The sequence below is a fragment of the Lonchura striata genome, chromosome 3 (assembly GCF_046129695.1).
Source record: "Lonchura striata isolate bLonStr1 chromosome 3, bLonStr1.mat, whole genome shotgun sequence".
NCBI lineage: Eukaryota > Metazoa > Chordata > Aves > Passeriformes > Estrildidae > Lonchura > Lonchura striata.
This window is the reverse complement of record NC_134605.1, coordinates 113129648-113152387: the sequence shown is the minus strand read 5'-3', so window position 1 is coordinate 113152387 and position 22740 is coordinate 113129648. Positions and strand designations below refer to the sequence as shown.

At 54.4% G+C, this 22740-nt stretch overlaps 1 protein-coding gene across 1 annotated transcript in view; it reads left to right on the top strand.

Moving 5' to 3' along the window:
* SELENOI (selenoprotein I) overlaps window positions 1–22740 on the top strand; it is a 39807-nt gene that overhangs the window by 5924 nt on the left and 11143 nt on the right. The window contains exons 2-5 of the mRNA XM_077782492.1: window positions 15387–15455; window positions 15741–15849; window positions 19871–19945; window positions 21173–21435. Coding sequence (XP_077638618.1) covers window positions 15387–15455; window positions 15741–15849; window positions 19871–19945; window positions 21173–21435 — 516 coding nt within the window. The remainder of the gene's footprint in view (window positions 1–15386; window positions 15456–15740; window positions 15850–19870; window positions 19946–21172; window positions 21436–22740) is intronic.

Genomic DNA, 22740 nt, shown 5'->3' with positions numbered 1-22740 from the left:
CTGGCTGGGAGATTGGGAATTGGGAATTGTGCCCTGGCAGGAGCCAGGGAATGGCTCCCAGTGCCAGAGGGCAGGGCTGGGTGGGAGATTGGGAATTGGGAATTGTTCCCTGGCAGGAGCCAGGGAATGGCTCCCACTGCCAAAGGGCAGGGCTGGGTGGGACATTGGGAATTGGGAATTGTTCCCTGGCAGGACCCAGGGAATGGCTCCCAGTGCCAGAGGGCAGGGCTGGCTGGGAGATTGGGAATTGGGAATTGTTCCCTGACAGGACCCAGGGAATGGCTCCCAGTGCCAGAGGGCAGGGCTGGGTGGGAGATTGGGAATTGGGAATTGTTCCCTGGCAGGAGCCAGGGAATGGCTCCCAGTGCCAGAGGGCAGGGCTGGGTGGGAGATTGGGAATTGGGAATTGTTCCCTGGCAGGGTGGGCAGGCCCTGGCACAGGGTGCCCACCCTGGATCCCTGGCAGTGCCCAAGGCCAGGTTGGACACTGGGATACCCTGGGACAGTGGGAGCTGTCCCTGCCATGGCAGGGGTGGCACTGGGCGGGTGCTGAGGTCTCTTCCCAACCAAACCATTCTGGGATTTGATGATTCTGAGGGCACAGCTCTGCAGCTTCCCGTGTCCCTGGCAGTTTCAGCCAGCTCTGGTGGTTTGTACCCTGCCTTTCCGTATTCCAGGCACACTCCCTGCCTTCTCTGTAGCCTCTTCTCTCCCAGCCTTGTCTGAGCTGCTTGTGATTCCGTGTTGCCCAGCTCTTCCCCAAGGGATCCTCTCCTCTGCAGGTGTCTCTGGTGTGATGGAGCCCCTGTGACGATTCCTGGGGCCGGGATCCCTGTGTGGCTCTTGGATCCAGGTCCCCTGGGAGCAGGGGAGGTGCTGGGGTGACAAGCATTGTGCAAGAGGCTCTGGCTGCACGTGGGTGTCTGCTCCCCTGGTTTCCTCCCCACAAGGCTTTGTCATGATGCCACGTGGCATTCCTGGGATCTTATCCTCAGGGATCTTGGTCTGGGGGCAAATTCCAGCAGAGGAGGAGGTGGGAATGCCACTCCTTACCTGAGGCACCTGGAGGAGTGGAGGGAAGGTGATGACACATGTCATGTTTGAGTCCAAAGGTGGACCACGCTGGTGGTTCGCCCCAGAAGCTTCTGGAACCAGCGTGGGTTCAGCAAGAGGAAGCTCAAATGAAGCTTGGGAAGGACATTTTATAGCAAAGCTGCTGATCCAAAAACCCTCAAACCCTTCCATTCAGTGTCTGAGCTGGAGCTGGTGGTGGCCTTAAGGGACCTAAAGGTGCCCTTTGAAATGCTGTTTATTACAGCTGACACTCTAAGGAGGGAAGTGTGGATGCTACATCCATTTGGATGGTGGGAATCCCGGGTGGGGGAGCAGCAAATGGGCCTCTGATCCATGGGATTGGCAGGCCCCATCTGTGGAAATCCTTCCCACATTTGATTATTCGAGTTCTTAAAGGGTTTTCTTACAGGAAAACAACTCCATTCCTCATTTCCAGTGTTAGATGGAAAGGATGTTCAGAGGAGAGCTGGGAGACCTGGGGCACTGAATGCACCCAAGGGTCAGGCTTCAGGAGTTGCAATTTATTGTGGAAAGCGTTTTCCTTCTGGATGCTCTCTTCCCTTTCCTGCACCCTTCTTGCAGGTGGGAACCCAGCTGCTGGTCCCACCTGTGCCCTGAAGAAGGGGGTGCTCTGCCCCTCAACCCAAATTCCTCCAGGCTCGGCGTGCCGCGGGGCTGCAGATGCTGTGCCGTGGGGAGCAGATGGCTGGAAGCTGTTCCTGGCAGGATTCTCCAGGCTGCTCTGCAGACAGGAGCCCTGAAGAGATCTCTGCAGGCTGTTCAGAAGCACCGACGGCAGCTCAGACCGATGGAGCAGCAGCACTGGGAGCAAGGGAAGCAGGAAGGGAAGTGTTTTGGTGCTGGGCTGTGGCTGTGGGGCTCAAGGCCACCCCCACAGCCTGCCAGCTCCACTTCTCCTTAGCAGGAGGGTGAGAAGGACGGGAAGCCTTTGAGCCCAGCTCCGGAATCACTTAACTCCTTCCCCAAGGGCTCTTTTAATTACTCTGAGACAGCCGGGTTTTTGTGCCTGCCTTTAAACACATGCATCTCTCCGAGGTGCTGCCTGGCACCTGCTGAGCACCTCCTAGACTGTAATTTCCAAGTTAGAGGTGGTTTTCCTCTTCCTTCTCCTTTTCTGTGATTAAATTCAGGGCCCTGAAGCACTGCCCAGCTTAGCACATCCCTTGCAGCTCTGGTGGTCTGCAAAGGCCACCCCCACAGCCTGCCAGCTCCACTTCTCCTTAGCAGGAGGGTGAGAAGGACGGGAAGCCTTTGAGCCCAGCTCTGGAATCACTTAACTCCTTCCCCAAGGGCTCTTTTAATTACTCTGAGACAGCCAGGTTCCCCGAGGTGCTGCCTAGCACCTGCTGAGCACCTCCTAGACTGTAATTTCCAAGTTGGAGGTGGTTTTCCTCTTCCTTCTCCTTTTCTGTGATTAAATTCAGGGCCCTGAAGCACTGTCTGCAAAGTGCCGTGGCTGGAGGAGGCAGCAGCAGTGCTCATGGATTAGCTGGGAGCGACTCAGCTCCCGAGCCTTGGCTGAGCTTTCCCCCTGTGCTAAGGGATGAGATGAGGGGAAGGGATTTGTGCTGCTTTCCAGAGACACTTCTGACGTGCTGCAGGGTTTTGGTGAGTGATGAGCTGCTGCCACTCCCAGGACTTGCTCTGGCTGTGTTTACATCTCTTCAATCAGAGCAGCCCTGAAACTGCTGCTGAGCTGCTGCTGGTTTCTGAGCAGTGGCCTGTGTTCTTCAGGGTGTCAAAGGTGCTGAGCCACGTTTTGGGGGATTCCCAAACTCGCTTGTTTTAGCCACAGAGTGCTGGTGATGAAGCTCTTTGTGGTCAGGACCTACTGCACCTTCAGTCCCCAGTGGGTCCTGCAGGGTTTCCAGGAGGAACTTCAAACCTTTGTGGGTTTTTGTATGAGACAATGACTCACCCAGGCACAGGCAGCTTGTGGCTGTATTGGCTGCCACACCTCCCCTGGACACTTCCAGGGGTGGAACAGCCACAGCTTCTCTGGGCACCCTGTGCCAGGGCTGCCCACCCTGCCAGGAACAATTCCCAATTCCCAATCTCCCAGCCAGCCCTGCCCTCTGGCACTGGGAGCCATTCCCTGGCTCCTGTCCCTCCATCCTTGTCCCCAGTCCCTCTGCAGCTCTCCTGGAGCCCCTCCAGGCCCTGCCAGGGGCTCTGAGCTCTGCCTGGATCCTTCTCCTCTCCAGGGGAGCCCCCCCAGCTCTCCCTGGATCCTTCTCCTCTCCAGGTGAGCCCCCCCAGCTCTCCCTGGATCCTTCTCCTCTCCAGGTGAGCCCCCCCAGCTCTCCCTGGATCCTTCTCCTCTCCAGGTGAGCCCCCCCAGCTCTCCCTGGATCCTTCTCCTCTCCAGGTGAGCCCCCCCAGCTCTGCCTGGATCCTTCTCCTCTCCAGGTGAGCCCCCCCAGCTCTCCCAGCCTGGCTCCAGCCCTGCAGCAGCTCTGGGGGCTCCTCTGGGCTCTCTGCAGCAGCTCCAGGTCCTTGTGCTGCTGGAATCCCCAGGGCTGGGGCAGCTCTGCAGGTGAGCTCACCTGGGCACAGGGGCAGAATCCCCCCTGTCCTGGTGCCACACTGGGGGTTCAGCCCAGGGCTGGGGGCTTCCAGGGCTGTCAGCACACACGGCCAGGGCACGTCCATCTTCCTGGGTTCCTGTCCCACAGCAGGAGCCCTCTGGGCTCTTCCTTGCAGTGCAGCTGAAGGACACAACCCCTGCTCTGTGCCCACCTCCTGCTGCACACATCCTTCTGCCTGGAGCAGGAGGTTGCTGTTCCCAGCTGCTGCCTGGGGACATCTGCTGAAAGCAGGTGCCTTTCTCGTGGATGTGAGCACATCCTTGAGGAAGCTGCATTGGCAGTCCCAGCTGTCAGTGTGGGCACAGAGGTGCCATGATGAGCGTGATGTGGAGAGGAAGGAGCAGCTGAAGTGGTGCTGACAAGTGCTGGTGCCTCTGGCTGTTCCAAAAGTGGCTTTTCCAACACTCTCTGCTTGGCATGCAAAGCAGAGCTGGGTCCCAGCTCGTGCCTTGAGCGTTGCAAGGTGTGCAGAGCCATCACTTAAACACTTGTCAGCCCATCTTGGGCTTCTTTAATTGCACTGAAAGTTTGCTGCAATGTTTACTGCTGAGTCTTGGCTGCAGGGAGTTGAGGAAAGTTGCTCATTGCTAATGAACAGCAAGTCTTTGGCTGTCCAGAGGGTTTGGAAGAGAACTGGGAGTGCTTTGTGGAAATTGAAGTGTCGCTTCCCGTGGAGTTACAAGGGGTTGTGTCAGTGACCTGAGGCTCTCTGCCTCACATCTTGCACAAAGCTGCGTGTCTGGTGAGGGTTTTTTCCTGTTAATTGTGAATTTCTTCTATGTGGATAGGCAGGATGAGAGAGAGGCAGAAATGTGCTTTGGAAAAAAAGGTTAAAACCTTTGAAAAACGTTGAAACATGGGGGTAGCATTGCCCCTTCTTCCCTGCAGTGCCTTGCTTTACCTGGAATCATCTCCTGGTGTGTCTGGGCTTGTGGCTTGTTGAATAGAAAAGTTCAACTTGGTTTCCTTTCCTAGAAAAGAAATTCTCTTTTCTTCCACTGACTTATGCATTATCCCAGATTGGTTTGGTTGGGAAATAACTTAAAAATCATTTAATTCCAACCCCCTGCTAGGGGCAGGGACACCTTCCACTATGCCAGGGTGCTCCAAGCCTGGCCTTAGGCACTGCCAGGGCTCCAGGGGCAGCCCCAGCTGCTCTGCCCACCCTTAAAGGGAATAATTCTTCCCTCCTTCAGCTTAAGGCCATTCCCCCTGTCCTGCTCTCGTGGTTGGTGGGTTGGGATCAAATCCAGTTCTCCGGAGGGGCTGAGAACTGGATTCTGCCCCTGGTTCTGTGCCCGTGTTTGATCCCCCTGGAGGCTCATGGCCTCTGTGAGGAGCATCCCAGCCTGGGGGTGCCAGAGCAGCTCGCTGAGCCCGCAGGAAGCAGATTTTGGGATATGCCCTTGGGGAGGGCACAGGGGTGTGGAAGTCTGGGGGTGGTGAGAGACTGCTGCCTTCTCTGCTGTCACTGCCTTGCTCTCCTGGTCCCTCCTGCTCTCCTTGGGCACACAGAGCTGGTCTGATCCCCCCCCCCAAATATGTCCCCTCTGGTTTTTGAAGCCCAAACCAGCTCTGGCAACATAGGGAATTCTGGCTGTCCCAGCGTTGTTGTAACAGGTTTCCTGTTCCTGCATTTTTGGCTCTGCCTTTTCTCCTCCCTCCCCTGAATCACTTCTCTGATCCCACCACCACTCCAGAGGTTCACTGGTGACTGATCCTCTCCCACCTGCATCCCTGAAGCCTCCTGAGCTCACCATCTGTGCAGCCCTGATCACCTCACACTGCAGCAGAAGCGCTGCTGACCCAAATTCACGGATATTTGATGCTCCCAGACGGAGGGAGCTGCTGCCACAGCCTGCCAGCAGCACCAAGTGTTGATGTATCCGTGGGGAAATGGCTTCTCCTGGGGCCAGCACAACAGTGGGATGGGCTCAGGGCTGATTCCAGTGCCAGGAGAGAGCCAGAACTGCTGAGTGTCCCACCTGGGGCCAGCACAACAGTGGGATGGGGTCAGGGCTGATTCCAGTGCCAGGAGAGAGCCACAACCTGCTGAGTGATGGGCTCAGGGCTGATTCCAGTGCCAGGACAGAGCCACAGCTGCAGAGTGTCCCACCTGGGGCCAGCACAACCGTGGGATGGGCTCAGGGCTGATTCCAGTGCCAGGACAGAACCACAACTTGCTGAGTGATGGGCCCAGGACTGATTCCAGTGCTGAGTGATGGGGTCAGGACTGATTCAAGTGCTGAGTGATGGGGTCAGGACTGATTCCAGTGCTGAGTGATGGGGTCAGGACTGATTCCAGTGCCAGGACAGAACCACAACTTGCTGAGTGATGGGCCCAGGACTGATTCCAGTGCTGAGTGATGGGCTCAGGGCTGATTCCAGTGCCAGGACAGAGCCAGAACTGCTGAGTGTCCCACCTGGGGCCAGCACAACAGTGGGATGGGGTCAGGACTGATTCCAGTACCAGGACAGAACCACAACCTGCTGAGTGATGGGCTCAGGACTGATTCCAGTGCCAGGAGAGAGCCACAACCTGCTGAGTGATGGGCTCAGGACTGATTCCAGTGCTGAGTGATGGGGTCAGGGCTGATTCCAGTGCCAGGACAGAACCACAACCTCCTGAGTGATGGGCTCAGGACTGATTCCAGTGCCAGGACAGAGCCAGAACTGCAGAGTGTCCCACCTGGGGCCAGCACAACAGTGGGATGGGCTCAGGGCTGATTCCAGTGCCAGGACAGAGCCACAGCTGCCGAGTGTCCCACCTGGGGCTGCTGTGCTGGAGGGAGGCACTGCACCGAATTCTACCCTGACAGGGTGCCCAGAGCAGCTGTGGCTGCCCCTGGATCCCTGGAAATGTCCAAGGCCAGGCTGGACAGGGCTTGGAGCACCCTGGGACAGTGGGAGGTGTCCCTGCCGTGGCAGGGGTGAGACTGGGTGAGCTTTAAGGTCCTTTCAATCCAAAGCAATCTGGGATTCTGTGAATCCCCCAGCTGGTGTCTGAGAAGCAAGGCTGTGAATGTCAGAGTGTGTTGGCAGGGCAGGAATGTGGTTTTCCCAAGGAATTGGCACATGCTGTGGGGCTGGGGGAGCAGGAGGGAGGCTTCTGCTGAGTGTAGCAGTTCCTCATTGTGGAATGGGGCTCTGGCCTTGCTGGGGCCCTGCAGGTGTTCACTCCTGGGCTCCTGCCAGGAGAGCCCTGGAGGGGCTGGAGCGTGTCCAGGGAAGGGAACGGAGCCCCAGGAGGGGCTGGGGGAGCTGGGAAGGGGCTGGAGAGTTCCTGAGGAGCTGGGAAGGGAATGGAGAGTTCCTGAGGGAGCTGGGAAGGGGCTGGAGAGTTCCTGAGGGAGCTGGGAAGGGGCTGGAGAGTTCCTGAGGAGCTGGGAAGGGAATGGAGAGTTCCTGAGGGAGCTGGGAAGGGAATGGAGAGTTCCTGAGGGAGCTGGGAAGGGGCTGGAGAGTTCCTGAGGGAGCTGGGAAGGGAATGGAGAGTTCCTGAGGGAGCTGGGAAGGGAATGGAGAGTTCCTGAGGAGCTGGGAAGGGGCTGGAGAGTTCCTGGGGGAGCTGGGAAGGGAATGGAGAGTTCCTGGGGGAGCTGGGAAGGGGCTCAGCCTGGAGCAAAGGAGGCTCAGGGGGACCTTGTGGCTCTCACAGCTCCTGCCAGGAGGGGACAGCCAGGGGGAATTTGGGATCTGTTCCCAGGGAACAGGGACAGGACAAGGGGAAATGGGCTCAGGCTGGGCAGGGCAGGCTCAGGGTGGATGTTGGGAGCAATTCCCACCTGGAAAGGGCTGTCCTGCCCTGGCAGGGAACAATTCCCACCTGGAAAGGGCTGTCCTGCCCTGGCAGGGAACAATTCCCACCTGGAAAGGGCTGTCCTGCCCTGGCAGGGAACTGGGAACAATTCCCCCCTGGAAAGGGCTGTCCTGCCCTGGCACAGCTGCCCAGGGCAGTGTGAAGTCTCCATCCCTGGAGGGATTTCAAAGCCCTGTGGATGTGGCACCAGGGGACATGGGACAGTGGTGACCTTGGCAGTGCCAAGGATGGTTGGGACTGGATGTTCAGAGAGACCTTTTCCAGCCTCAGCGATTTTCTGTGATTTTATGCTGTGTTTTGGAGCATCTTCCATTGCTGCATGTCTGAACCCTGCACAGTGAAACCCAGGCAGGAGGAGGGACTGCAGCTTCCACAGGGCATCCACGTCCTCCCTGCAGCTTCCTGCTGGGAGCCAAACCCACGGGCTCATGTGGTGGGTGCAGCTCTGCACTGCCAGCACACCACAAGTGGCCTTGGGAAAGGCAAACAGGGCTCGAGTTAATCAGTACCATGAAAGGGCGAGGCGACTCCTCACTCACTGGCCAAGGGTGGGCATAGGGCAAACGTGCCCTGTTTGGCCTGGCACGGCTCTGCTCACTTCCATTGGTTGAGTTTTCATTGGTTGAGCCCGAGGGGAGGAGGTTCTCAGCTTTGTGCCCTCTTTGTATTTGAGGAGATTTGTAGGGAGCAGCTTTGTGGACTTGCTGGAGCTGCTCTGTTGAGCGCCCTGATCCCACCTGGGAGCAAGATGGGATGTGCAAATCCACCCTTGCTTGCTGTCCCCAGCACAGGTGCCACCCGTGCTGCCCCAGCCCTCCTGGTGTCACATCCCAACAAATTGGGATGTGCAAATCCACCCTTGCTTGGTGTTCCCAGCACAGGTGGCACCCGTGCTGCCCCAGCCCTCCTGGTGTCACACCCCAGTGAGATGGGATGTGCAAATCCACCCTTGTTTGGTGTCCCCAGCACAGGTGCCACCCGTGCTGCCCATCCCTCCTGGTGTCACACCCCAACAAATTGGGATGTGCAAATCCACCCTTGCTTGCTGTCCCCAGCACAGGTGCCACCCGTGCTGCCCCATCCCTCCTGGTGTCACACCCCAGTGAGATGGGATGTGCAAATCCACCCTTGCTGTCCCCAGCACAGGTGCCACCCGTGCTGCCCCATCCCTCCTGGTGTCACACCCCAACAAATTGGGATGTGCAAATCCACCCTTGCTTGGTGTCCTCAGCACAGGTGCCACCAGTGCTGCCCCATCCCTCCTGGTGTCACACCCCAACGAGATGGGATGTGCAAATCCACCCTTGCTTGGTGTCCCCAGCACAGGTGCCACCAGTGCTGCCCCATCCCTCCTGGTGTCACACCCCAACAAATTGGGATGTGCAAATCCACTCTTGTTTGGTGTCCCCAGCACAGGTGCCACCCGTGCTGTGTCCTGGGTGTCCCACCCCAACACCGCTGGGCCCAGACAGTGGTGATGGTGTGAATCCCACCAGGCACGTGGTGGATTCTTGGCGTGTGTCCTCTGCAGGGCCAGGAGCTGGATTTGATGACCCCAGTGGGTCCCTCCCAGCTCAGGGTGCTCCAGGATTCCATGGCAGTGGAATCTCTGCTGCTGCCTCACGTAACCAGATTACCTCAAGGCAGAATTGTTTTTTCCACGACAGGAAGACCATTAGGAGAATCTGGGCTATAAATCTGTATTTTTTTCCCTCTTTGGACACATAATTGGATCTCCCAGAGGTGTCCTGGGTGCAGGATTGATGTTGGGTTGGAGCCATACGAGCCATTTGTGTCTGTAAATCCTGTAGTGATGGCACCACAGCCACCAGGCCTGTCCCCAACTCTTGGGGTGCCTGTGGCTCCCTGGAGCCGTGCTGGCACGGGCAGGAGGCTCCTGTGTGCTGCAGGGCTTGTTGCTGCTGGTTTTGCTCTTCCCCTGAGGAGTTCTGACCCAATCCCCAGGGAGATGTCTGGGCTGGTTGGCTCCTCCCTGCAGCCGTGTCTGTGAGCCAGGAGCTGTTTCAGAGCCAGAGCCTTTACAAATGCCTGGCTGCTTTGGGAAAGAAGCTCTGGGGTGTATGAAATTCCTTCTTCTCCTTTTCCTTCAACCTTCTCTCCCTGAAAAAAAGGCAGAAATCCAGAGTTCAGGCTGGTGGGAATCATTGTTGATGATAGAAGAAGGACTTACAGAGTGATGTGAGTTGCTACACTAGTGTGTGGAGATCCAAAATACAGAAGGTGACACTGATTTCCAGTGAGGATGAGGTGAGGGAATGATGGAACCAGCTCCAGGCTCAAACACTGCTGGGTTTGGAGCTTCACAAGTGAAGAGGTGGAGGGGAAAACTTTAGTAATGTTTGTAAGGAAGAACTTAAAAAGGACTAAGCAGCTGGAGGAGGCTGGGCATGGCCAAGATGCTCTTGGGATCTGTCCCTGGAGATGCCTGGCAGCTCATTGGTATGCTGGGAGCGGCTGTCCCGGGCAGGCAGCCGTGTCCTGGCTGTCCAGAGGGCTGTCCCCAAGGGTGGCAGCCAGCCCTGGTTGTGTCCCTGTGCCCCAGGGTGTCCCCAGAGCGGGCACAGCACAGCTGGCCTTGCTCAGCACACAGAGAAGTGTCCTGGCTGGAGCCTGGCAGGAGCTGGGGGGCACTGGGAGGGTCTGAGGCTGTGGGAGAACATCCAGAGGGGCACAGGAGGGTCTGGAGCTGTGGGAGAACATCCAGAGGGGCACAGGGAGGGTCTGAGGCTGTGGGAGAGCATCCAGAGGGGCACAGGGAGGGTCTGAGGCTGTGGGAGAGCATCCAGAGGGGCACAGGGAGGGTGTGAAGGTATGGGAGAGCATCCAGAGGGGCACAGGGAGGGTCTGGAGCTGTGGGAGAGCATCCAGAGGGGCACAGGGAGGGTCTGGAGCTGTGGGAGAACATCCAGAGGGGCACAGGGAGGGTCTGAGGCTGTGGGAGAACATCCAGAGGGGCACAGACCCAGCGGGGAAGGGTCTGGAGGGGTACAGGGAGGGTCTGAGGCTGTGGGAGAACATCCAGAGGGGCACAGGGAGGGTCTGGAGCTGTGGGAGAACATCCAGAGGGGCACAGGGAAGGTGTGAAGCTCTGGGAGAGCATCCAGAGGGGCACAGGAGGGTGTGAAGGTATGGGAGAGCATCCAGAGGGGCACAGGGAGGGTCTGGAGCTGTGGGAGAGCATCCAGAGGGACACAGGGAGGGTCTGGAGCTGTGGGAGAACATCCAGAGGGGCACAGGGAAGGTCTGGAGCTGTGGGAGAACATCCAGAGGGGCACAGGGAGGGTCTGGAGCTGTGGGAGAACATCCAGAGGGGCACAGGGAGGGTGTGAAGCTCTGGGAGAACATCCAGAGGGGCACAGGAGGGTCTGAGGCTGTGGGAGAGCATCCAGAGGGGCACTGACCCAGCAGGGAAGGGTCTGGAGGGGCACAGGGAGGGTCTGGAGCTGTGGGAGAGCATCCAGAGAGGCACAGGGAGGGTCTGGAGCTCTGGGAGAACATCCAGAGGGGCACAGGAGGGTCTGAGGCTGTGGGAGAGCATCCAGAGGGGCACAGACCAAACGGGGAAGGGTCTGGAGGGGCACAGGGAGGGTCTGAGGGCTCTTGGCTTGTTCAGCTGCAGAGGGCCTGAGAGGAGAGCTCATGGGTGTCAGCAGCTTCCTGCTGGAGGGCAGCTGTGATCTCTGCTCTCTGTGACAGGGACAGGAGCCAAGGGAACCACGGAGCTGTGTCAGGGAGGTTTAGGGTGGATATTGGGAAAGGTTCTTCCCTCAGAGGGTGCTGGGCACTGCAGAGCCCCAGGAGGGTTTGGACAGCGCTGCCAGGGATGCCCAGGGTGGGATTTGGGGATCTGTGCAGGGGCAGCAGTTGGACTCCATGATCCCTGTGGGTCCCTTCCAACCCTGGACATTCCATGATTCCCAAGGTTGCATCAGCAAACCTCTGCAGAGCAGCTGCCCTTTCTCCAAAAAACCTCTTCCCAGCTCTTGGAGTTCTGCAAGCAAGGTGGGAACATGGGGAAAAGCTGTTTATTGAATATTATCCCCAGTCCTTGCAGGGAGAGAGGAAAGTTTCCCAAGCCATGGGCCTGTTGAAACTTCCCTGAGGTACCTTCCAAGCATGGGCACACGGAGGTTCTGGAGCTCCTCCCCTGCCTTGCTGCAAACCTTGCATCTATTTTCTTGTTCCAGGCTGTTTTGGGGATAATGAGATTACATCAGTCTCTCCTCCTCCCCTACTGGTGCTTCCAATCCTATTATCTTGTAAAGCATTTGGAATTCTGCCCCCCAAAATTGCATTAAGCTGAGGTGGAGATTTTTTGTGGCTTAGAGTCCAGTCCAACAGCTTTGGGGTTTGTTGCTTGTTCTGCTGCTGCTGTGGGGACACAACCTCTGGGGCTGAATCCCTGCACAGCCAGGGCAGGGAAGGGCTGGAGGGGGCACAGAAATCCTTGCCAAGGATGGGATTCACCCAGTGAAACCTGGTGCCCCCTCTCACTCCTGGTGCCTGCCTTGGGCGGGTGTTGCTTTGCCCTTTCCCACCACTCCTCTGCTTCCAGGGAAAAGGGGGGTGTGCAGACAAGGAGAGGAACAGGCTGGAGCAATCCATGGGTGCAGTGGCAGGGGCTGGTTCAAGGCTTTGGGCTGTGGGGGGATGACCTGGAGCTGCTCTTTCCTGGGGGGTTTCCTTTGACCATCCAAACCAAATTTGGTACCTGTTGGAATGAGTCCAGAAAAGGCCCTGGAGCCAGGCTGGGAGAGCTGGGGGGGCTCACCTGGAGAGGAGAAGGATCCAGGCAGAGCTGGGGGGGCTCACCTGGAGAGGAGAAGGATCCAGGCAGAGCTGGGGGGGCTCCCCTGGAGAGGAGAAGGATCCAGGGAGAGCTGGGGGGGCTCACCTGGAGAGGAGAAGGATCCAGGCAGAGCTGGGGGGGCTCACCTGGAGAGGAGAAGGATCCAGGCAGAGCTGGGGGGGCTCACCTGGAGAGGAGAAGGATCCAGGGAGAGCTCAGAGCCCCTGGCAGGGCCTGGAGGGGCTCCAGGATTGCTGCAGAGGGACTGGGGACAAGGATGGAGGGACAGGAGCCAGGGAATGGCTCCCAGTGCCAGAGGGCAGGGCTGGCTGGGAGATTGGGAATTGGGAATTGTTCCCTGGCAGGGTGGTGAGGGGCTGGGATGGAATTCCCAGAGCAGCTGTGGCTGCCCCTGGATCCCTGGCAGTGCCCAGGGCCAGGTTGGATGGAGCTGGGAGCAGCCTGGGGCAGTGGAAGATGTCCCTGCCCATGGCATGGGCTGGCACTGGAGTTTCTGGAAGGTCCCTTCCCACACAAACCACTCTGGGATTCTGTTTTTGGGGCTGGACTCGGGCAGGTGCCTGTGCTGGAACTGGGGGTGCTGTCCCAAACTGGGGGTGAGCAGCATTTTCTGCCCAGCCCCACACCAAGCATGTGAGCCCAGGAGTTTGGTAGCCTGTGGAATTGTTCTTGGGATTCTTATCAAAGTGTTCCTGGGAGAAGAGGACTTTAGCCAGGGTAATCTGTGTTTGGAAGGGGCTGTGAGAGCAGATAAAGGCTCATGCTGCTCTCGAGAGCCAAATGATGTCAAATTTTAACTTTCTATCTGGAAATCGTTCCATGCCTCATCTAGATCTTCGATTTTTATTTTTATTTTTATTTCCCCCACCACAAACACACCCTGAGCACCTCCAACGTTGTGAAAGCGATGGGATGAGGGCTAAGAGCCCTCCCTGCCCATTCCCAAAGCTGCCTCTGGTGAAATCTCAGCTCCTCAGTGGAGAGGGGTCCTCTGAGACCCATCCTGCTCCAGGGGCTGGAAGTGAGGATGGAGCCTGGGACCAGCAAGGGAACAAAGGGGTCACAGCTCAGCAGGTGACAGATGGCACCCACAGCGTTTCTCCTCACCCAGGCGGGGCAGAGCAGGTGGAATGAAAGGATCAGCACTTTGCTCCTTGCCTGGGTCCGCTCGGAGAGCTGGTGTCGGAACTCAAAATGTTCCTCGGACATTTTTGGATTTTCCAGACCCTGGTCAGAAGCATTTGGGATCCTGGCAGGCAGCTGGAAACAGCTGTGATTTTGGGTTTGAGCCATGGAAGGATTTACCAACCTTGCAGGGAGAACAAGAAGTCACAAAAATTTAGATGTTACAGTAGAAGTAGTCACAAAGTAGAGGGAAGAATTTTTGAGCATTGTACAGGGGGATTTTTACCTTGTACATGGGGGTCAGAAGTTTTAAGATGGAGGAATTCTTGGCTGGTCCTGTCCTCCCTCTTTCTTCTTCCTTACCTCCATGTTTTTGCTGATGCTGGCACTTACGGATTGGTTTAGAATAGAAAAGCACCATTTAATATAGGTAATAGGCATTGGGAAAAACTGTAAACATGTAACACGTAATGTACCATATAAAAGATAGAAAAGCACCATTTAATATAGGTAACAGGCATTGGGGAGAAACTGTAAACATGTAACACGTAATGTACCATATAAAAGATAGAAAATCGCCATTTAATATAGGTAATAGGCATTGGGGAAAAACTGTAAACATGTACCACATAATGTACCATATAAAAGATAGAAAATCACAATTTAATATAGGTAATAGGCATTGGGGAAAAACTGTAAACATGTAACATGTAATGTGCCATATAAAAGATAGAAAATCATTTAATATAGGTAATAGGCATTGGGGAAAACTGTAAACATGTAACACATAATGTACCATATAAAAGATAGAAAATCGCCATTTAATATAGGTAATGGGCATTGGGAAAAACTGTAACCATGTCACACGTAATGTACCATATAAAAGATAGAAAATCACCATTTAATATGGGTAATAGGCATTGGGGAAAAACTGTAAACATGTAACATGTAATGTGCCATATAAAAGATAGAAAAGCACCATTTAATATAGGTAATAGGCACTGGGAAAAAAACTGTAAGCATTTAACACATAATGTACCATGTAAAAGGTAGAAAAATCACCATTTAATATAGGTAGTAGGTATTGGAGGAAAACTGTAAACATGTAACATGTAATGTGCCATATAAAAGATAGAAAAGCACCATTTAATATAGGTAATAGGCATTGGGGAAAAACTATAAACATGTAACACGTAATGTACCATATAAAAGATAGAAAATCACCATTTAATATAGGTAATAGGCATTGGGAAAAACTGTAAACATGTAACACGTAATGTACCATATAAAAGATAGAAAATCACCATTTAATATAGGTAATGGGCATTGGGGAAAAACTGTAACCATGTAACACGTAATGTACCATATAAAAGATAGAAAATAATCATTTAATATAGGTAATAGGCATTGGGAAAAACTGTAAACATGTAACATGTAATGTACCATATAAAAGATAGAAAATAATTTAATATAGGTAATAGGCATTGGGAAAAACTGTAACCATGTCACACGTAATGTACCATATAAAAGACAGCAGCAGCCCTGGGTGGGAGAGAAGAAGCAGTCGGGGTCAGAGAGGATGTCAGGGTGTGTGTGTGCCTCTGCCTGAACTGTGAGCAAACCACAGCAGCTCCAGGAGAAAATCTAGATAATTTGCAATAAACTGCCTTGAGACCCAACAACAGAGACTGCTGAGTTTTCTTTGGGTCGGAGGAGAGACTTCTCCACCACACGGAACCCCTGGAGCAGGCCTGGCTTCCATCAAACTTCCAAAGGGTGGAGGGTCCATCAGGAGTCCCGTGGGGGTTGCACACAGGATGGGGCTGAGAAGATTCCAGCTGTTCTGGAATCTTCTGGCTCAGAAGATTCTGGCTGTTTCTGCAGGCTGCTGGAGCCCTCCCTTACTCTTGGCTTTTGTGTTTCCCAGTACAGCGCCGTGGACAGCAACCCCCTGTCCCTGTATGTCATGCATCCCTTCTGGAACGCCGTTGTCAAGGTGAGTCCCTGTCCCAGAGCGGGACGGCACGGCCCAGCTCAGCTCTGTAACACCATCAGCTGCTTCCTTTGTGGTGCCACTAATGAGTGAGGGGCTGCCTGCAGCCTGCCCCGAATCCCTGGATCCCTGCATCCCAGCCCCACGCTTCCTGCTGCCCCGGGATGCTCCGGGTGCTCCTGGCAGCGTTGTCTAACACCCAGCCGGTGCAGCCACGGCTGGAGCAGCACCTTGCCCCTCAGTCCATGTTTTAATGAGTTCATCTGTTCTTTTGCTGCTTTCCCATAGATCTTCCCTACCTGGCTGGCCCCAAATTTGATAACGTTTTCTGGCTTCCTGCTGCTTGTCTTCAACTTCTTCCTCATGGCATACTTCGACCCTGACTTTTATGCTTCTGGTAAGGCTGCATGTTCCTGGTCAGGTGGGAAATCTGTCACCTCCTCTGCTGGGAACTGGTGAGGCCTCTGGGTCTGGGCCTTCCCAGAGTGGCTGGGACAGAGGAGGGGATTGAGCTCGCTGGGTTTTGTGACAAGGACTTGTCAGGGTGTGATGTGACCCCTTCCCTCCGGCTGCCAGGAAAGGTGCTCCTGGCTGGGACAGGGAGGAGGAGACAGCTGGAATCTCAGGCTGGAATTGGCTCTGCCTGCAGAGCAAACAACCCAGTGCCCTCCTTTGAAAATCTAACAGGAAAATGTTAGGAAGTGCTGCTTCCCTAAAATCAGCAGATGGAGCCTTGTTTTTCACATCCCAGCTCGTTCCCCTCTTGGCAAAACCACCACGTCAGACTAACAAGGCCAAATCCTCTTTCTGAGCTTCACCATTCACAGCTTTAAACTTTCTAACAGTCCCCACGTTCACCTGTCTGTGAATCCAATAGTTCAGTCGTGTTCCTTTGCACGTGGAGGAGTCCCAGGGAAAGGATTAATGCAGAGTGATAATTCTCAGGAGCTTCTCCTCTGTGTTTTTCTCTCCCTTAGACCCTGCCAGGTCTGCTTTAGGTTGCTCAGGAGAGTTTGTGTAGTTCTTCTAGACTGAACCCATCATCAAAACACAGTTATATGGCAGAAATCCTGGATTATTTGGATTGTCTTTATTGGTAGACAAGTCAAAGCTGTTGAAGGCTCAGGTGACACCCGTGGCTGTTGGCCTTTGGACCTGTTAAGGTCCATGAGCCATGAGAACAAAAGCTGTCAGTAGCTCAAAGTGAAAACTCCAGCACGTCAGACATCCACAATCATGGAATCCCAGCATGGTTTGGCTTGAAAGGACTTTAAAGCCCATCCAGTGCCACCTGGGACACCTTCCACTGTCCCAGGTTGCTCCAAGCCCTGTCCAGCCTGGCCCTGGGCACTGCCAGGGATCCAGGATGGGCACCCTGTGCCAGGGCCTGCCCACCCTGCCAGGGAACAATTCCCAATTTCCAATCTCCCACCCATCCCTGCCCTCTGGCACTGGGAGCCATTCCCTGGGTCCTGCCAGGGAACAATTCCCAATTCCCAATCTCCCACCCATCCCTGCCCTCTGGCACTGGGAGCCATTCCCTGGGTCCTGCCAGGGAACAATTCCCAATTCCCAATCTCCCACCCAGCCCTGCCCTCTGGCAGTGGAAGCCATCCCCTTGTCCTGTCCCTCCAGGCCCTTGTCCCACCCTCTCCAGCTCTCCTGGAGGCTCTTTAGGCTCTGGAAAAGCCTCTAAGAGTTCCCTGGAGCCATCCCTTCTCCAGGCTGGACATCCCCAGCTCTCCCAGCCTCTCAAAAAGTGTCTTTGGAAGGATGGAGGAGCTCGTGGCTTGGCACCCTTTCACATACATATCCTGCTTGGAGAGAGAACTTCTCCAGGTGCTGCTCCAGAGTTTTGTGCCTTCCCTCTTCCTTGGGTGGCTTTGCAGAGGTGATGCCCTCCATCCCTCCATCCCTCCCTTTGCTGCTGGGAGGGCACCATCCCGCTGCCCTGAGGAAACGGGAGGTGGCATTTCACAGCATCACTGTCCCCCAGGAACCTCCCTGTGCCCTCCTGCTGCCAAGGATCCATGCCCCTTCCTGCCCTTCTCCAGCACCCCTTTCATTATCAGCCTGCCACCATATCCATTAGGAAGTAAATATTAACAGGGGAGAAAGGTGCTGTGTGGGAATCTGTGGTATTGATGATTTTGAGATTGCAGAAAGTCTCTGTCTTTCTGCCCCACAGCCAAAGCAGAAGCCATAATTGGTCTGTGCTGGTTCCAGGTTGTTTATTCTGTTTATCTCTCACATGTTCTGCTGCCCTGCCCAGCTCTGTCCTGCAGGGCAGCGTGTGGGGCTCTGCCCTCAGTGGGATGTGACAAACATTAAATACCAGAAACTCCCTGGGCTGGATTTACAAGAACGTGCCAATATCTGTCACCTACGTTGGACAGTGTGTCCCCAGCCTGGACCAACAGAAAAATGCCAACACCACAGTGAGACATGGAGGGCATGAAGAAGGAGAAAAAGGACAAGGCACACCCAATTTCCTCCATCTTGTCCCCTTTGCACCCCTTGTCTACAATCCTAAAATTTTACTTTTGCACCCGTGCCACACTTAATTGTTACTTATATCAAACACTCAGAGCTTGTAATTCATCCTGTGAGATTGAAAACTCTTTTCCATGGGCAGAGATCACAGCCAGTGTCTCTGGGGGCTCTGTCCAGATGTTTCTGACTCCTGCCAGGGTCCCAGGGCAGCCAGAGGGAAGCTCTGGATTCCCACAGTGCTGGACAAGTAAAAAGGATTGTTATTCTCCTTCTACCATAACCAGCACAGTGTGGGTATTAACCAGCATGCTCAAAGTCCCAAAATAGGTTTTATTTGGAATAATAGCTTGAATCAATCACGTTCATTCAACTTTTTCACATGATACAAAAGAAAACATTGTCCACCAGAGGAGAAATCAGAGGTGTGATGGCAGGACATCCACAGGAGCGTGGGTTTGGGGTTAGGTGCAGCCAGCTCCCCTGGCTGGTGCTGGAGGAGGTGGAGGTGCCATTAGGGAAGAGCTGGGTTTCCATTGGCAGGATGGGACTGGAGACTGGGCGGGGAATCCTGGCGTGTTCCCGCGGGGGCAGGGGCTTGCCACATCCAAGAGGCTCCACTTGGTGCTCTGGGAGCCAGTGACTGAGGAGTGTCCTCTGCACACACTGCCAGGGCCTGCAGTGGCACTGCAGAACTGTCCCAGCTCTCAGTGGCACTGCAGAACTGTCCCCAGCTCTCAGTGGCTCTCCAAAACTGTCCCAGCTCTCAGTGGCTCTCCAGAACTGTCCCAGCTCTCAGTGGCACTGCAGAACTGTCCCCAGCTCTCAGTGGTACTCCAGAACTGTCCCAGCTCTCAGTGGTACTCCAGAACTGTCCCCAGCTCTCAGTGGCTCTCCAGAACTGTCCCAGCTCTCAGTGGCACTGCAGAACTGTCCCAGCTCTCAGTGGCACTGCAGAACTGTCCTCAGCTCTTAGTGGCACTGCAGAACTGTCCCAGCTCTCAGTGGCTCTCCAGAACTGTCCCAGCTCTCAGTGGCACTCCAGAACTGTCCCAGCTCTCAGTGGCTCTCCAGAACTGTCCCCAGCTCTCAGTGGCACTGCAGAACTGTCCTCAGCTCTTAGTGGCACTGCAGAACTGTCCCAGCTCTCAGTGGCTCTCCAGAACTGTCCCAGCTCTAAGTGGCACTCCAGAACTGGTCCCCAGCTCTCAGTGGCACAGCAGAACTGTCCCCAGCTCTCAGTGGCTCTGCAGAACTGTCCCAGCTCTCAGTGGCATTCCAGAACTCTCCCAGCTCTCAGTGGCTCTCCAGAACTGTCCCCAGCTCTCAGTGGCACTGCAGAACTGTCCCCAGCTCTCAGTGGCACTGCAGAACTGTCCTCAGCTCTTAGTGGCACTGCAGAACTGTCCCAGCTCTCAGTGGCTCTCCAGAACTGTCCCAGCTCTAAGTGGCACTCCAGAACTGTCCCAGCTCTCAGTGGCTCTCCAGAACTGTCCCCAGCTCTCAGTGGCACTGCAGAACTGTTCCAGCTCTCAGTGGCTCTCCAGAACTGTCCCAGCTCTCAGTGGCTCTGCAGAACTTCCCCAGCTCTCAGTGGCTCTCCAGAACTGTCCCAGCTCTCAGTGGCTCTGCAGAACTGTCCCCAGCTCGCAGTGGCTCTCCAGAACTGTCCCCAGCTCTCAGTGGCACTGCAGAACTGGTCCCAGCTCTCAGTTCCCATGATTTTTGGAGAGCTGGGAACAAAGGACAAATACATCTTAGAAGGGAAAGTCCTCGCTGCCCTGGTTTTAAGAGCTGTCCTCACACCCTGCAAAGCTCCCATCCCCGATTCACCCTTTGGGTCCTGGTGGCTGAGCCTCTTGGGCCAAAAGAAACCCTCTGGGTCACATCCTGAGCTGTCCTGACTCGGCTCTGTCTGATCCCTGCAGCTCCTGATCACCAGCACGTTCCCGACGGCGTGTGGATCGTGGTGGGGCTCCTCAACTTCATGGCCTACACGTTGGGTAAGAGTTTGCAGGGTCACCCACTCGTGCTGTGGGGGTGTTGTGCCCACGGGAGGAGTTAGGCTCTGGGCTCTGGCCAGGAGCAGTTTCTGGGAGCTGCTTTGCCATGTGGAGACAAGGAAGGTGTCCCGGAGCATCTGATGGGAAAGGAGGATGCTGGAACTGGCTTTGAGATGAACTGTCAACTTGGGTCTGCTTTAAATAATCAGAGAATCCCAGAATGGTTTGGGTTTTGAAGGACCTGCAAAAGCCTCTAGTTCCACTATGCCACATGTGGGAAATGAATTTATAGAGAATTCTTAAAGTATGATTAGGATACTCATGTAATGTGTAGTTGTATGTAAACATACAACATGTGCCTAATCTGACACCAGGTTGCTCCAACCTGGCCTTGGACACTTCCAGGGATCCAGGGGCAGCCACAGCTCCTCTGGCCAACCTGTGCCAGGGCCTGCCCACCCTCACAGCCAAGAATTCCATCCCAATATCCCACCCAAATTCCCCCTTTTCCCGTTTGAAGCCATTCCCTGTGTCCTGTCCCTGCATCCCTTGTCCCAAATCCCTCTCCAGCTCTCCTGGACCTCCCTTAGGCACAGGAGGAGGCTGCCTTAATGAATGAAAAGGAAACAGAAGGAAATAAATATAATCTCCTCAGATTTTGCAATTTTTGTTGCATTTTTCACCCTCCCGTGGAGCAGGGGTGGGAAGCCACGCGCTGATTGAGGGTGGAGGTGGGGAAAGCTGCTGTTCCCTGGCCATTGCTTCGTGTGGGGTGTCCAGGACAGCTCCATGTGTAGGAACGTGCCCCTTGTTGTCAGAGTGACCCAATTATTCTTTGCTTAAAAAGGCAAAAAGCCCACAAGTTTCTCCCCCAGTTTGCCAAAAAGAGACCTCATAGAACCTTTTGGACTTCACCTCAAACCTGGGGCTGTCTGATTAGACAGCGACCAAGAGGTCCTGCCTAAAAAAGGGAGAACAAAGGAAATAATCACTTTTGTGGGGTGCTTTAGCAGGAGCAAGAACCTCTTCCCCCTAGCTCATTTTTTCTGTGTAGGAGCTTTGTTATTTTGCTTTTATTAAACCCTTTCCACCACTTTCTCAGAAGCCATCCTGCTCCTTTGGTGCCGTTGGGGTAGCTGGGCTGTCCTGGGCGCGGCGAGTTTCTCCCAGAGCTCAGAGCTGCCCCGAAGAGCCTCACATCCCTCTCGTTCCTTGCCCTGTTCCCAGACGGCGTGGATGGGAAGCAGGCACGCCGCACCAACTCCAGCACCCCCCTGGGAGAGCTCTTTGACCACGGCCTGGACAGCTGGGCCTGCGTCTACTTCGTGGTCACCGTCTACTCCACCTTCGGCCGGGGCTCCACGGGCGTCAGCGTCTTCGTCCTCTACCTCCTGCTCTGGGTGGTCTTGTTTTCCTTCATCCTCTCCCACTGGGAGAAGTATAACACGGGGATTCTCTTCCTGCCCTGGGGATATGACGTCAGCCAGGTGGTGAGTTCTGCCGTGGATCCCGAGCCTTGTCCAACACGGATTCCCTCCGTGGAGATGGATCCTCCACCACAAGCCAGGCTGGGAGGATGGACATGGCCGTGGCTCCCCTCTCCCTGCTTCCTGCATGTTTTGCCCGCTGGAATTCCAAAGCAAATTCCAAAAGGAGTTGTTGTTTCCTGTAGTTTCCTACATGGTACCACTGTGAGTAAAGCCTGGAAGTTTGGGATGCCTTTTGGAATTCCAAAAGGAATTGTTGCTTTGTGTAGTTCCACTGTGGGTAAAGCCTGGAAGTTTGGTATACCTTTCGGAATTCCAAAGCAAATTCCAAAAGGAGTTGTTGCTTTGTGTAGTTTCCTATGGGTAAAACCTGGAAATTCAGGATGCTTTTTGGAATTCCAAAAGGAATTGTTGCTTTTTGTACTTCTGTACGTGGTACCACTGTGTGTAAAGCCTGGAAATTTGGGATGCCTTTTGTAATTCCTAAGAAAATTCCAAAAGGATTTGTTGCTTCATGTAGTTTCACTGTGGATAAAGCCTGGAAATTTGGGATGCCTTTTGGAATTCCAAAAGGAATTGTTCCTTTGTGTAGTTCCCTACATGGTACCACTGTGGGTTAAAGCCTTGAAATTTGGGATGCCTTTTGGAATTCCAAAGCAAATTCCAAAAGGAATTGTTGCTTTGTGTAGTTCCACTGTGGGTAAAGCCTGGAAGTTTGGTATACCTTTTGGAATTCCAAAGCAAATTCCAAAAGGAGTTGTTGCTTCGTGTAGTTCCCTATTGATAAAGCCTGGAAATTTGGGATGCCTTTTGGAATTCTGAAGCAAATTCCAAGAGGAGTTGTTGCTTTGTGTAGTTCCCTATGGGTAAAGCCTGGAAGTTTGGGATGCCTTTTGGAATTCCAAAAGGAATTGTTGCTTTGTGTAGTTCCCTATGGGTAAAGCCTGGAAATTTGGGATGCCTTTTGGAATTCCAAAGCAAATTCCAAAAGGAATTGTTGCTTCATGTAGTTCCCTACATGGTACCACAGTGAGTAAAGCCTGGAAATTCGGGATGCCTTTTGGAATTCTGAAGCAAATTCCAAAAGGAGTTGTTGCTTTGTGAGTTCCCTACGTGGTATCACTGTGGGTAAAGCCTGGAAATTTGGGATGCCTTTTGGAATTCCAAAGCAAATTCCAAAAGGAGTTGTTGCTTCGTGTAGTTTCCTATGGGTAAAGCCTGGAAATTTGGGATCCCTTTTGGAATTCCAAAAGGAATTGTTCCTTTGTGTAGTTCCCTATGTGGTACCACTGTGGGTTAAAGCCTTGA